The 16,154-nt window shown below is 38.1% G+C and overlaps 1 protein-coding gene across 1 annotated transcript in view; it reads right to left on the bottom strand.

Moving 5' to 3' along the window:
* Positions 1–15,572, bottom strand: part of LOC306860560 (zinc finger protein 385A-like) — a 35,899-nt gene extending 20,327 nt beyond the window's left edge. Inside the window, exons 1-3 of the mRNA XM_079402305.1 lie at positions 14,848–15,572; positions 11,658–11,768; positions 587–758 (exon numbers count right to left, since the gene is read on the bottom strand). Coding sequence (XP_079258431.1) covers positions 587–758; positions 11,658–11,768; positions 14,848–14,949 — 385 coding nt within the window. The 5' untranslated portion in view covers positions 14,950–15,572. The remainder of the gene's footprint in view (positions 1–586; positions 759–11,657; positions 11,769–14,847) is intronic.
* Between the last annotated feature and the right edge of the window lie 582 nt (positions 15,573–16,154).

Here is a 16,154-nt window from a genome sequence, read left to right on the forward strand (position 1 = left end):
CTTCTAATACCTTATAGTCCTCCAGACAGCTCCATAAACACATCAGCTAGGCCTTCCTAATAAAGCGGTGACGGTCAAAGTCACGCCACTCTAGTAAAATTAGGCTCTAAATGAGGTGGTCCATGTTTGAGACCTTCATCCAGACTTCAACAGATGTTTCAACAAGACAAACAAGGAATGCACCATAGATTGGCTATTTTACAGCTTGGCCTGGGACTGAGGGATGTTGTTTTTGTCTCTTTCTGTTATTGTACAGTTGGGGCTGTAATTGCCCTGTGACAGACCCCAGATCTTCAGTGTTGGGAATGTTCAATTGGCTGCTTCTTAAAGAGTGAGGTCAGACCACACACTTGGAGAAGATTAAATATTTGTGGCATTTTTATGTCTCATAGGGTTAGTTAAGTGTCCTAGCTTTCCAGTCATATATTTTGAGAGTTTTGAAGCAGATGAGACCCCCTTGTATTATGATTGAAAGCTTCATATTCTTCAGCTTAATGTATTTTCTGTGGAAAGACATTTTCTTCCCAAGCGTTCTGTGTGAGTGAGCAGAGACGACCAGATGTGCACATTATTCTCAAGCTCTTACCTGTTTTGCTGGGGTCAGTATTTGAGATGGCCTGTAAGGGTCCCGTTGGTGAGGGGGATGAGACGGGCCTGGGAGGAGGTTTGTCACTCTCTTGTGGACGGCTCTTGGAGGTTTCAATGCCTTTGACTCTCCTAGCATGACGGTTCCCCTTGTAGTGGGCTTCTGCCTGACTCTGAAACAAACACAGACAATGCTGCTTAAACATTCTATAAATGCAACTTTCAAAATCCACAAGAGGCTGCACTCAAACAAAACAGGTAGAGTTACAAAGTTTTTAAAGCTCAGGACACAGGCCATATTTGACATCTGATACTGGATGTCCTGTCCAGGAGTCATAAAATGGGCTTATACCTACATGCTTGTCCCTGGATACTTTATTAGACCACATGGAATCCATTTCCTGTGACTGACACTGTTTATGTGTCTGCTTCTAGATGTGTCTAATAAAGTAAAGCCCCCAAAACAACAAACAAATAAACTTCAAATAAGTGTCATTTAATTTGTATATAAAATAGTTGAGATAATATAGATGAGGTCATTTCAGGACCGTAGTTAAAATTGATCATGAAACCATTCTATATAATATATTATAGCAATAATTAAATAATAAAATCAACAATAATTATTATTTTAAAACTTTTCATATTTTAATACAATTTTATTGTCATTATACATAATAATAAATGCATATTTTTGTTATTATTATTAAAAAAAACATAACATATAACCATTATTCATGACAAACATTGTGTATTCTGGCTATATATCATTTAAAAATGATAATAATATAAAATTATTATTATTATTTAAATTTATTTATAATTTTTTTAGTTATTTTAATATTATTCAAAAATATTTAATTTTTGAAATGTTTTATTTAAATATTTTAAAAAGTAAAAATTTAGTGGAAATGCAGGTGTTTTAAAAGCAATCAAATAATTTGTATTTATATAAGTATTTATACCATAACCCATGACAAGTAATATGTATTCTGATTTAATATAATTTAATAATGATAATACTAAGAAGAATGTAAAATATTAATAATCATTTATATCAGTTTACATCAATTATATCATAACTTTAAGTTAAGTTATAATTTTAAGTTACTATAAGTTATTTTAATACTCATTATTATTATTATTATACTTTATATATAACAATAATGATAATAATAATAATGTATAATTAAAATGACAAAATGAGTTATATCATTAGATATGACAATAAATATGAGGTCTGCTTCTATGATTTTACTATTAACGTTGTGTTTGAATGAGTCAAGATGAAGAGACGCCACTGAAAATGCAACCATTGTTAAGCGAAAGGATATATTTAGCCGTCTTAGTGCATAAACAGCACAAAACCAGAGGAAACACAAAACACTTAACGATTGTGAAAGCTCTAATCTGCATAAACAATTCCACATCTCTGATGTGGCACAATCTGTCCACTCATCGATCACGCTGACTTGACCTCTAGCAGGAACACACTAAGAGATATTTCCAGAAACGTTGACACAGGAGCTGTCGCCTGTAGTTTGCATCCTCGTTACAGGGGATCGGAGCCGCCACACGGCACAACGCGTATCTGACGCGCCTCCCAGCAGCACGCTTCAAACAGATCACCTAGCAGCAGCGTCCCAAAACAGCAATGGCTTCAGAATGCATCCCATCAAGACAAACATGATGATTATTAAGTAGCAGGATTATCTGTTGTGTGAAACTGAGAATGAGTTGACAACAGTTGCTGCAGACACTGGGAGCAAGACCAAAAGACTCATACCAGAGTGTCATCCAGGGCTCAGACGCTCACAACATTAGAAGAACCCCCGTAGAGACTCATGGGAACAGAAGAGATTAAGACAGCTAGGATAGGCCCTCAGAGATAGTTAGGGTACACTTGCAGTGAGGGAATGGCATTAGGTTGGCCCTTCCTGTCTGTTGTGGCAGGTTGTGGGCTGTAATTGGTGATGACAGAGCCTTATATAGCTGGTGGTCTGTAATCGAAGCCTTCAGGGGTTTGAAGGAGCTGCCTGTCTAAAGCACACAGGAAACTGAGGAGGATGTGGGAAAGAGGCACTAAAAGAGCACAGATCTCTGGGATTAAGGAGGAAAGAGGAGATGTGGCTCTGGCAGGAACCAGCAGAAAGCTCAGTAGATATGGGGCTAAAGCACAGGTGCAGACAGAGATCACACAGACATAAAAAATTATGTAAAACAACCTACAGGTACATCTAAAAAACATTTGAATATTGTGAAAAAGGTCAATATTTTTTGTCACTCATTTCAGAAAGTGAAACCCATATATTATATAGATTCATTACACATAGAGTGAAATATTTCAAGCCTTTATTTCTTGAAATTTTGATGATTATGGCTTACAGATAATGAAAACCCAAAATTCAGTATCTCAGAAAATTAGAATATTACATAATATTACATGCTTCTGAAAAGTATGTTAATTTCTATGCACTCAATACTTGGTTGGGCCTCCTTTTGCATGAATTACTGCATCAATGTGGCGTAGCATGGAGGCAGTCAGCCTGTGGCACTGTTCCGGTGTAATGGAAGCCCAGGTTGCTTTGATAGCAGCCTTCAGGTCATCTGCATTGTTGGGTCTGGTGTCTCTCAGATTCTCTATGGGGTTCAGGTCAGGCGAGTTTGCTGGCCAATCAAGCACAGTAACACCATGGTCATTAGCCCCTTTCGCACCGCTTTAGTTCCAGAACTAAAAGTACAGTACTACTGGGACGATTTTGCGTGAACTATTTCCAGTACCATTTACAGGGTTGCATTCGCACAGACAGTGGGTACTAGGAAGTGACGTAAGCCGGTCGACAGCGAAGTCATTTGTGCGCTGCGTTCAACAACGTAAACAAAGAACAACGACGTTAACAACAGGAGGATGGAGGACGATGTGATCGGAGCTGTGTTTTTGTTGTCTCTCGCGGGTTTCACAATAATGGACATGGAATGTTTACAGAGTATATGTTTACACTGTGTTTTAAATCATGGCAGGTGAGGGCGTTTTCATACGCGTTTAGCCAATCAGCGTTTTAGGCCCTAGTAGGAGCTAATTTAGTTCCTCCAAATGGAGTTCCAGGAACTAAAACAGTTCCTAGTTCCCACGGTGCAAACACGCCAAAAAGTGGGTAGTTCCACAATTAGTTTGGGTACTGTGAAAAGGTTCCTGTGGTGCGAAAAGGCCTATTGAACCAGCTTTTTGTACCTTTGGCAGTGTGGGCAGGTGCCAAGTCCTGCTGGAAAATGAAATCAGCATCTCCATAAAGCTTGTCAGCAGAAGGAAGCATGAAGTGCTCTAAAATTTCCTGGTAGATGGCTGCGTTGACTGTGGACTTCAGAAAACACAGTGGACCAACACCAGCAGATGACATGGCAGCCCAAATCATCACTGACTGTGGAAACTTCACACTGGACTTCAAGCAACATGGATTCTGTGCCTCTTCACTCTTCCTTCAGACTCTGGGACCTTGATTTCCAAATGAAATGCTAAATTGACTTTCATCTGAAAAGAAGACTTTGGACCACTGAGCAACAGTCCAGTTCTTTTTCTCCACAGCCCAGGTAAGACGCTTCTGATGTTGTCTCTGGTTCAGAAGTGGCTTGGTAGCCCTTTTATTAATTGAAACTCAAATGTAAATATTCTAATATTTTGAGATACTGATCTTTGACTTTCATTAGCTGTAAGCTCTAATCATCAAAATTAAAAAAAAAATGTTTTACTTTACATGTACTGAATCTAAAATATATGAAAGTTTCACTTTTTGAAATCAGTTACAAGAAAAAAAATCACTTTTTCACGATATTCTAATTTTTTTTAGATGTACCTGTATATGAGTTTAGGAATGTAAAACTGATCAGACTTGCAATAGAGTGAAGAAAAAAATGCAGAAAAAATCCACTTCCGCATCCAAGAACAAATGAGAAACACAATTCACGCCATTGCCATGTGCAAGGAACAGACTCAGTCTAGGGCGGTAATCACAACCATGAGTTACAGTGATGTCAATACTGGAGATTCCAAATATATTTTTTAACAGTCTGTGACTAGGAATGAGAATTGTAAAGAATTTAACTCTTTCGGTTCTGGCTCCGATTCTTCTTAACGATTCCAGTTCCACTAATGATTCTTTCAGTACTGTACTTATAAGAGCTAAATATATTTTTTGTTTGTTTTTTAAAATCATTGCATAGATATATATATTTTTTAATTCTTGAAAAATGCATTTACACAGGTGTTATAAATGCAATCAAATAATTAGCTTTTCCTGTACTGTATATTACATAAAAATGCTAAACAAACAATACATGTGGTAACATAAAAAAAACACTGATAAATAAAAAAAACACTACTAACAAAACTCATTTTGTGCATCTTTAGAAAAGTTACAGTTAGTTACAAGCTGTATTTGGTTGACTGACAAAAAAGAAACTTATTAATTTGTCTGGGAATCAGTCTACACTGTATACGCTGTATGTTCTTTAATTAATGAAAAAAAAGAAAAAACCTTCATAGGAATCATTTGTTCATGAGTCAGGTACTGTTTTTGATTCCCCAAAAACAACGGGCTCATAATAGTCATTATTTAAAGGTGCAATAGGTGATTGTCTTCAGAAACATTTTTTTGTTATGCTGGTTGAAAGTCTCTTCACACCCCGATAACAATCATTAAGTTAAGTGGTCTAAATGTATTTATATGTATTTATATATTCTGTGGAAGGCGTAGGACCAAGAAATGATCGTCCAATCAAAACGCTCTTTCCGAGCATTTGTATTTGCATACCTCTGCGCACCCGGTTTGCGCAGAAAGGATACGTCATCAGTGCGTTCGTGTACACTATGCAGACAGAACGAGAATGGCAGGCAAACATCAACAACCTGATCTTCCTTCCTGCTATTGTAGTACATTTACTAACTGTGCTATAAAATTTTCTCACCGATGAATGACACATGATATATTGTAGTAATGTTGTCTCTGGTCGACTGGTCTGTGTGTGCGTTCATGCGTTCAGGAGGCGTGGCTTGGACGGCAATTTGCAGGGAGGGTGGGACATATGCTTTCAGTGCTATCAGGCTAAAGTTAGTATTTTCCAAGATCTCCTACTGCACCTTTAAGGAGTCTCACTGGTTGCACAGCATGTTTTTTGATTCACTACAAAGAAAAGGTTCATAGGAGTTGTTTATTGAGCAATCAGATTACACTGTTCATGCAGTCTATTTCATGCTGTAAATTCAGTAATGCTGTTGTGTCACCGCTGAATAGCAGTACAGTTCTCTGTCTGAGTATTTTAGTATAGTGGTGCTTCAACACTGGTGGAAGAATTTATGTTTGAGAACCGTTCATGGAATTGAGTGTCGCTTGTTTCCTGTAAATAAGTTTGTGACAGCCTGTCTGATAAAATGACACTATCTTGTAGCCAAGCTCTTTTGGCCAGTTCTTAACTCTAATTCAATAAAATAAGCAGACCAGTTTTAGCAATACAAACCCAATTTTCACGTTTTATCTCTTTGAACCCACATACAGAATCCAATCATTGAAATTCTCAGTGAATGCTTTCTTAATGAATCGACTTACAAGAGAGGGCATACATTATGAGTGAAGCCATTAGATATGAATGCAAATCAAGTATCAAGCCAAATCCATGATGTGCCAATGAGAATGAAGTGCTCGTATGAATGCAGCGCTATCTATAGAATAAGGAAGTGAGGAAGTTCTCTTGCAGATGGCACAGGGTTGACAGATGAGTTGGTTTTGAGAGCGCAAAAAAAAAACTAAGCACAACGATGGAAAAACAGGGAGCACAAAAAACTTTTCCAAGGACAAATTAGGACACAGATTGTCTCTGTCTCATCGAACCACTGTCTCATCGAATGTGAACAGTATGTAACACAACATACGCCAACAAAAATACAAATTACAACAACAAAATGAGAAAGGGCTGCAAAAGGAGGATTGACAGCTGTGGCTATTCCCGAAGCTCAACACGCACATGGAAGGTTAATTTGCCCTAGTGATGGAAAACCAGTCAGCGAATGACGGAAATTGTGCAACAGCGGTGGGCCACTGCAGCTCTAGCAGGGGGAGGGACGCGCAGTCAACCCTGTCCTGCAGAAACAGTGACACAATATGGTGACATCACTTCTGCAGCGTGGCAAGGTTATACCTCCATCTTGCACTAGAGTGAAAGGGACAGAGGGACGCACAGCATAACACAACTCTTGAGCCCCTAGTTTGATGAATGCATCAGATAACACACGCTGGCAGCCAATAGTCTGCTTTTTCCACTACAAATGTCCTCAGTTATCGGCACTGGGGGTTAGGAATCTATGAATCCATAATGGAGCGTGAAATGATGATGGGAAGGAGGCGAGGGAATAGATATTTTCAAGGAACAAATGTAGACTCATTGCTCTGTGTAACCATTTAATGAAAGATGGCATTGTATACTTTAATCTCTTAACGTAGCTGAATCATTTCTAGTGCAACGATGCATGAAAGACGCATCACAATGTTACAACATCAGAACTCGCAATTCTTTGATGTCTTTTCTTTTGATCTCTCTGTCTTTCGCTCACTGCTGATTGGACAACGTGAACATTTGATGCCTGACAACTTTAAAAATAAACAAGAGTTAAAATTGTTAGGACATTGATCAAAGAATGTGTTAGTTTGTACTTTGTTTGTGGGATGATGAGTGTGTGTGTGGCAATTTCCACAGATACAGTACATTAAAAAACAATCAAAAAAACTACATTTTTACAATGTTGTGAGAACTACATATATAAAGAGAGAGCTTCCAAGCGATAAAATTTTTTATTCTAATACACAATGTGGCGATTAATCTAATTAAATTCAAATTAATCAAATTTCACAAATCGTACCCCCAGAATTACCCCCAAAAGATCATTTAAAAACAATATTGTGTTATATAAATAAATGCACATACATTATAAAAATAGTATTTAGATATATATTAGTTCTGTCAATCGATTCAAAAAAATTTACTAATTAATCTCACATTTTTTCTGAAATTAATCACGATTAATCCCACTTAACATTCAAGTTTTTAAAGATACTTTTATATCGCAATAATTTCACATTCGATCTTAAAATTAATGTAAAATTTTAATATTTGTTTAAATGGCATCTTTTTTATGACTGAAGGCCAGTATCACTGATACCAAGTAAAACTTATTTCCCTCTAAAAAAAAATTCCCCTATAATATTTAACCATTGGCTATAGCCATTAAACATTACATTATAATTAAGAGCTATCAATTTTAACATTTATTAGACTTTAAAAATAACTTCTAATTTAAGTGAACTTAAAACAATCTTCACATGAACCCATTATAATAAATGTTATATTTAGCTAGGCTACCTGTGCTGCTCTGCAGAAATATACAGAAATTGAATAAAGTTATCAAACACTAAATTCTAAACTAAATGCAGATAAATAGTTACAGCTATGTAAAAGTTATTGATTTCCTCTTTTTTTCTTTTGTTCTTGATGAACAGACATCACAGCAGCTGGTTATTAAGTTGGTTTTTTTCAGCTATTCTTTGTCTATGTCGCTACTGAACATGACGCGGATCTGACACGCATCGTATCAACTCTCATCACCTTTTCTGACCCATTTCAGGTCAGACCCATTTCAGTCTCTTCTAATGAGCTGACGAGTTGAATCGGGTGTGTTAGATGAGTGAGACTGTGCTGGGATGCTCCAGGACAGTTTTGTAAACCATTTCAGACACATGTTCTTAATGTAACTCGTATACACTCACTGGCCACTTTATTAGGTACACCTTGCTTTTCTTTTGCCTTTAGAACTGCCGCAGTTGCTGCAGATTTGTCAGCTGCACATCCATGATGTGAATCTCCCGTTCCACCACATCCCAAAGGTGCTCTATTGGATTTAGATCTGGTGACTGTGGAGGCCATTTGAGTAAAGTGAACTCAGCATCATGTTCAAGAAACCAGTCTGAGATTATTTGAGCTTTGTGACATGGTGCATTATCCTGCTGGAAGTAGCCATCAGACGACTCTGTAGTCATAAAGGGATGGACATGGTCAGCAACAATACTCAGGTAGGCTGTGGCGTTTAAGCGATGCTCAGTTGGTACTAAGGGGCCCAAAGTGTGCCAAGAAAATATCCCCCACACCATTACACCACCACCTTCACCAACTTCAGCAAGCCTAAATACATTGAGTTGCTGCCAACACAATTTGTGTTACCAAGCAATTGAACAGGTGTACCTAATAAAGTAGCCGGTGAGTGTATAAGATAGGCTATTACATGCATGTGCAGTTTTAAGGCAGCCTTAATTTCCTTTTTGGTAACTTCATGCCTTAACTGACCACGGCATTGCATGCTCGTAGTTTATTTCACGCTTTGATATGAATTGATACAGGCTACAGCGCGCGCAGGTTTCCGCGCTCATTTGACTTGCACCTGCTGCTAAAGTGAAGTTGAAGTACGCATCTGAAACATCTCCGGATTGATGTGATTGTAAAGACGTTCTACGACTAAATAAATGCACTTCTTGTCAAGAAAAAACAGACAGAAACAGCAGTTAGAAGTGGGGTGGCCAACCCTAGGCTCCGCCCCTGCATTAACGGCATGAAATAATTTTAACGCGTTAAAAGGAAATGTGAATGTTAAATTGCGCTCATTTTGACAGCACTAATATATATATATACAGCTCAGAAGTGGCATGAATGGATTTACCCTGCAAATGACCCTTCGCAGGGAGTTTTATTGACAGGTGATCTGACCAATCATAACCTAGGCGGCCATCGGGACAAGACCACGGGCACCAGATGAGTCCTCTGCACAATCTGACATTGCTGCAGCCTAGAATTAAACTGCTGGTTTTGTCTGGCCAGAGTACAATGGAAAACTATCTCGACACACTATTGCCCTGTTTAATACTGTAAAGCTGCTTTGACATAGTCTTTCTTGTAAAAAAAGACAGGAGAGTATATTAACGTTGGTGGACTTTAACAAAAAAAAGTCTTTCTACAGTTGAAACAAGATTTCTTCTCATGTTCATATGTTTACTTCATGCTATGATTAATAAAGAGGAAGACATCGATTCACATGCTGCTTGAACTGAGGCGCTATAGTGATCTGTCACGACACATTAAAGAGCCACAAAACACTATTTATTGTTACAATTTCTTAAAAAATGAAGAAATTTTAAAGCTGAGACTTTGTTTCATACCTAAAGTAACCTGCTTTGTCTTGTCTGTTGGCACATTGTCTGTGTCCTTTTTGCTCATTGATGTATTTTTTACTGAGTGAGAGCATGATGTGTGGCTTGAGAATGGCATGTCGGAAATAGCAACAGTCACGAAAGGGGGCGGGTCTTTGCGAAGGGTCAGTTACAATTGCATAAATAATGTCATTAGATTAATGGGTTTTTAATGGGCATTTAAGGAATAGTTGACCCAAAAGATTTAAATTCTGTCATCATTTACCCACCCGCAAGTTGTTTCAAACCTGCATGACTTTCTTTCTTCTGTCAAACAAAACTGAAAAAAAATTGAGAAATGTCTTTGTGTTTTGTTTTTGTTCATACAATGGAAGTCGAAGGTAACCAAAAACAGTTTGGTAATCAGTATTCTTCAAAAAATCGTACATATTTGAAGCGACATGAGATTCTAATGAGTAAATGAAGACAAAATTTTCAGCTAAACAAACAAATGAATAAAGAGAAAAAAAGCAGCCCTCATATTCTACCCTTTTCATAGAAAGTGCTACGTGCTTAAATTTGTGTATCGTTAAATGCAATGATGGCAAGCAGGGAGGCATTGTAAAAACAGGGGTGTTGAAAAAATACGAATATCTTTTACAAACCAGGACAGCTGCGGGTGTCAGAGATGTCCAATCAGCAGTCTAGGGCTTAAGGTTTATTGAACAGCATGCATTATTATTTACAAGCACGCTTGTATATGTGTCAAACTCGTTTGACTTAAGGGTCATGAACTGGGTTGTAAACTAAAGACATCTTTGGATGGCACTTTGGGATGTGGAATTTATAGTTGAACTAGCAACCGTCTAGGATATTTACTGTGAACCTAAACAAAGCAACATAAGATGACGAAAATAACTGTAGTACAAAACTTCAATCTAATCTTCACCTCCCTTGAACTAACAACAACTCTTAAATCCAATTGTTTCACAGAATTGCTGAGTTGTCTCAAATTCTTTCCCTATAAATCATTAAAAGCGAGCTGGGCTAACAGCTAATTTCGCAGGTCGGCACAAGCAGGCTTGGCCTTTCCATCTTCTCCCTGTCTTTCATTGTCTGTGGCTGTGGTTTAAAGAAGGCCATACATCTGCTCGACTGGAGGGCCAAGATTACAGGCTCACACCAAGAAAGCTACTTTCTGCCCATGATTACAGTTCTCGTCCGTAAAAATAGCGCAGGCTAGTGGGGCCCAGGTCCTGCTCCGTTACTAATCTCACACATGTCACAATGTCTGCCACAGCTGCTACCGAATTCAGCCCAGAATATTTCAGGCTAAAGTTTCTCCCCCAACAAGCGTAACAGCAATTTGGTGCATAAACAACTATCATAATTGCTTTCATTGATGCATGAGGAATATTGGAACGTCAAAATGTGCGATACGGATCTTGCAATAAATGACTGTGGCAAGTCTGAAATGGAAAAGTTGGAAGTTGTTTTCATAGGAAGTTCTTACTTGTGGAAATAATATCTTAATTAAGACTTTATGTTGAGAGAGATTTTCTTAAAACTCATTTTAATCGTCAAAAGAAAAAAAAAACACTTTGTGCTGTAAGCTTCCACTCTGATGTGCTTTGCGGATACAGTACTTCAAAGAGGATTTGCCGTTGGCTATTTCCGGACTAGAAAGCAGAGTGTGCAAAATATCTCAGCAGTATAAACATAACGCTCATATTACATAGAAAACTCATTCGAAGAACGCTATATACCATTTCATGTATTCAATAAAGCAAGCCATTTGAGTAAGACACCAAAAATGCATGAAGTCAAACGGTCCAATATCAGATACCTTACCTCCGAGTTGAAACGGATCTGGCAGACATTACAGGAAATGATTGGCCGTTTGGTCTTCACCAGTGGGACTCCAAAGGTGTGGTTGATCACTGCCTTCTGAACAGGATCCATCTGAATACAGAACAGGAGAAAGAGAAAGAGGGAAAGGGAAAAGAGAAAGGACGTGTGAAACAAAACTCTGGTCCGACTCCCATTAGATAGACAAGGTCGTTAATCATGTTGATGGAAAGGTCTAGGTGGCAGTACAGTGGCAGCAGAACATGGCTAAGGGCGGCCATATGGTGCAAAGAGTCAGGACACCTGTGAGATCAAGTCAGTGTGAGCAGCAAATCTCCATCTCCTGCACAAATGTTGCCCGGCCCTGTATTCAGTTACAAAATATCAATGGCTTCACTAATAAATGAAGACAACCTAATTACTCACCTTTAAGAGGTCACACTACACTAAATCATTTCTAAACAAGCATGTAACCTGCATAAGAAAACATTCCTGAAAAGAATCTACAGGATATAGGCCTAAAAGCATGAAATCTTTATTCATTTATTATTTAATAACAATTTGTTCTTAATATTATTAATAATTAAAAGCATTATTTCAATAATTGTTTAAATCACATTACATTTATGTGCATAACAAAAAATAATACATATTTATGTATATAATATATAATACATATATGGATATATATAATTAATATATGGAATAAAATAAAAAATATAATTAAATGACTTAAATATTACAAATATATTGGTAACACTATACAATAAGGTCTCTTTACAGTATTTTAATACTAGTTAATAAATGTTAGCTCAGGTCCATTAAACATAAAACTTTTGATTTTAATAATGTATATTTATTAGTTTAAAAAAATTATATTCTATAATATATTAAATATATTATTTAAACAGTTATTTATATAATATTTATGTACATAATACATACACACACACTATTCTTTAAATAGTCTCTGTGATGTAAGAGGTCAGATTTGAAAATAAATGTAACCAGTTATCCTAAGTACCACAACCAATAGCGCCAATGGCTAAGCCTCTGTTTATGACCAGCTTAATGCACAAAGCCTGGTGGTTGCAGTCCAAAAATCTTTTGGACTTGTGGTCTGCATTCAATGCTTTATTGTCATAGGATTCCTGCCATTTTTATTTGCCTGATATAGTTTTATTTAATTGAACATTTTGACTTCATACTGTACATTTACAACAAATTCATTTTTTGGCTAACTTTATTTTATTATTTTGATTAATGAAGTGGAAAGTGATACAGTACATCTAGTTACAGAAAGAAAATGTTTAACCTTTCAAAATATCTATAATGGTTGTTTTTCATTCCAACTTCTAAGAACAATAGTCTAAGACGAGCCAGTTTGGAACATCTTCTCTTGGCTGGGAAAGACGGGGAGATGCTGAAATTAATATTCTCTTAGTCAAACAAAAACATTTAGAAAATCTGCAGATCGTTTCCAAGCAACCCCCCAACTAGAAGCAAACACACAGAGAGCAGAGATGTGGTTTAGGGTGACAGCGCACACCATTTTTGAGTTAGCAGGCCTTGCACCGGACTTCCTCAGATTTTTGCCTCTTATCTCTTTTGGCACAGGCCTGAAAACTCGTTTCTGCGCCGCTGTATCCGTGGAGCGCCCTGATGCCGTTGTGCATGTGCAAAGTCCACACTACATCAGTCAGACAGGCACTGGATTATCCACAATGATGTTGTTCTATGGCTTTGCCTTCATGAATCTCCAGAGGATTAAGTGAATCTGGCAGTTAGCTGGGTAATCAGAACACCTCCAGCTAGAACACATCAATAGATACAACTGTCAGTACTAACAGGCTCGGCGAGGAAACAGACGAGGGAGGGGCTCCGAAGGGCTCCACGGGAAAAAATCAAAGGCCTCTCATAAGAAAAAGATTACTTTTAAAGGCTTGTGTCTTTTTTTAAAGTCTACTGGCTGCATTTCAACTCAAAATCCTGGGTGTTGGTACATCATGCTTCACGTCGTGAAGTAAAAATAGCACTGCATTGAAGTGGTCTTCTGCTGGTGGTGATTTACTCCTCCGACTTTCTCAGAAAAGAGAGACATCTTGGCTCATGACTATCCCAACAAATTTCCTTCAACGCAAATGATGTTGATACAGCTTATGAGGATGCTTCAATAATCTAACTAAAGATTATTGTTATTTTTGAACTATCCATTTAAAGGCCAGTATGTGAAACATTGCTGGTTTTATCAATACCTCTCTTACATGCTGTTTTTATAGTATTGGCAGACACTGCATCTACAGTATACTAATTATCAAAGCGAGCAATTATCAGCGCATGTTACATTTATCCATTTGGCAAGCACAGTGTCTGTCATATGACCTCCTGATGCTCCCTCTGGAAAACCACATCCCACAAACTGATAACTGTTCAAAAATAGCCAGATTCTTCTCATTATAAAAGCACAGACCTTTTAATGACCCCTTAAAAGGAAAGTTTATGCCTTCATTTACTCAGCCTTATACCATTCCAAACATTTATGACTTTCTTTCTTCTGTGAAACATACTGTAAAGTAGCCATTATTCTACACAGTAAAAAGTCAGTGGGGTCCAATGTTGTTTTGGACAAAAGCTGTCATTGACTCTTCAACAGGTTTACATTTGTACCTGAAAAGTCCATATCAATACCTTAAAGGTACATATAGTACCTAAAGTGTACACATTAGTATCTAAAATGTAGATTTTTTTTTTTATGAGAGTGTTTGGACAAAAACACGAAACATTTGTTAAAATATCTTTTGTTTTCTGCCATACAAATTCATACAGGTTTGAAACAGCATAAAGGTGAACAAATAATTGTGGGTGAACTATCCTTTTAAAGGAAATATGCCCATTCATTATTATAATGTATTTAAATTTGGATTTAAAAAAATGGTCTACTTTAAATCACAAGAGTCTCTCTTTAAATTTTCAATACAAGATCCCATGTCAGTTAATACAAACCATGGAGTGTTTCAGCCTGCTGAACACCACAAGCCCAAAATGCACTACGTTCAAATACAGAAGGTGGTGCAACGCCAGATAAAACATCTCACAAAGCTAACAAACGCTGTTCGGCATCCAGTGCTTTAAACAGAGTAAAGTACTCCGCTTTGTTACGTCTCTGTCTGAGCTATAGCCGGAGGGCACTCACCTTCTTATCCTCAGAAGCGCTTGGATCTCGCAGCTGCATTGGATCCTCCGTGAGGGAGTTTGTGTTTGTGTGTTGGAGGGTGTGTGTGAGAGTGTCACTCATCCAGAAGGGATCCTAGCTGTCCCACCACACCACCTGATTCTCCCACATTCACAAGCTTCTGTGCTCCCTTCTGGGGACGTCAGTGAGCGATTCTTGCGTTTGCAGGTCTACGATATGATTAATTGTTGTCTCTCTTCCTAGTTTTGCTGCTTCTTTTCCACAGTCGGTCGTCACTCTTGCCGTTATGGTTTGTTTTCTCATTCTCCGTTGCTTAATCTCATCCACCTTCCTTCCATTCCTCCCTCCATCCTTCCTGACACTTCACAGCAAGCCAAGACTACGTTCCTGGTTGGATGCTCTCTCTTCATTTTCCTCTGCCTCTTACTTGCTTTTCTTTCCTTCCCTTCCCATTTTTTTTTACTCCAATAATAAATTCCGTCGTCCTTTCCTGTGCTCTCTTTCACTGATCTCCTTCCGCTTTCTGTTCTACATGCTCACTCACTGACTGCTTATTTTGCCCAGATGCACTAAGAATGTCATGCACTCCCTCTGTTTTTTTCCTTTCTCACTCCCCAAATCAACCTCCACTCCCTCATTCCATCAAAAGCACAAGCTGCAGAATTCAGCCCTCCTCTGGCTCCCCCGTCATGACGGTCCTCTTGCCACATACCTCTGTAACACGTGGAACCAATACAGCAGCGACCCGGGCTAAATTAATAAAACTACTAAAAATATTTGAACTTGTAATGCCTTGTGATTGATATCTTCCAGCTATTAAGGTAAAAAATTACAGTTTTTCGAGGGGGTCATCAGAGGTAAGGTGCACTCAGCCAAAAGGTTTCAACTCCAAAAGTCCACGTGGAGTTGTATTACTCAGTGAGGAAAATTGCCAAGCTGTGCGCATAAACGCCGCCTTTTGAAAGAAAGCAAGGCTTTACTCGAAGGAGGCTGCAGGTGAGATGCAACAAGTTGGCGCACGAGCCGCCCAATTTAACGCCTCTGAAATTCCTAATTCTGCAGAATAAGCGAGTGTCTGAGGGAGGTTTTCTGCACTTCCACACCACAACCAGCTGCTTGGTATAAATTATTCAGGTGCCTCAGTGCAGACTCAGACAGGCAGGTACAAGCCAAATCACATTAAAGACAGATTACAGCTGGACTGTAGAGGAATGGAAGATTGTGGTCCACCCCGGCTCTATCTACAGCTGATCAAAAGCATCTGATATTGGTGAAATTTACAAAGCAAAATATTTATTTGGCCAAAC

The sequence above is a fragment of the Barbus barbus genome, assembly GCF_936440315.1.
Source record: "Barbus barbus genome assembly, chromosome: 41".
NCBI lineage: Eukaryota > Metazoa > Chordata > Actinopteri > Cypriniformes > Cyprinidae > Barbus > Barbus barbus.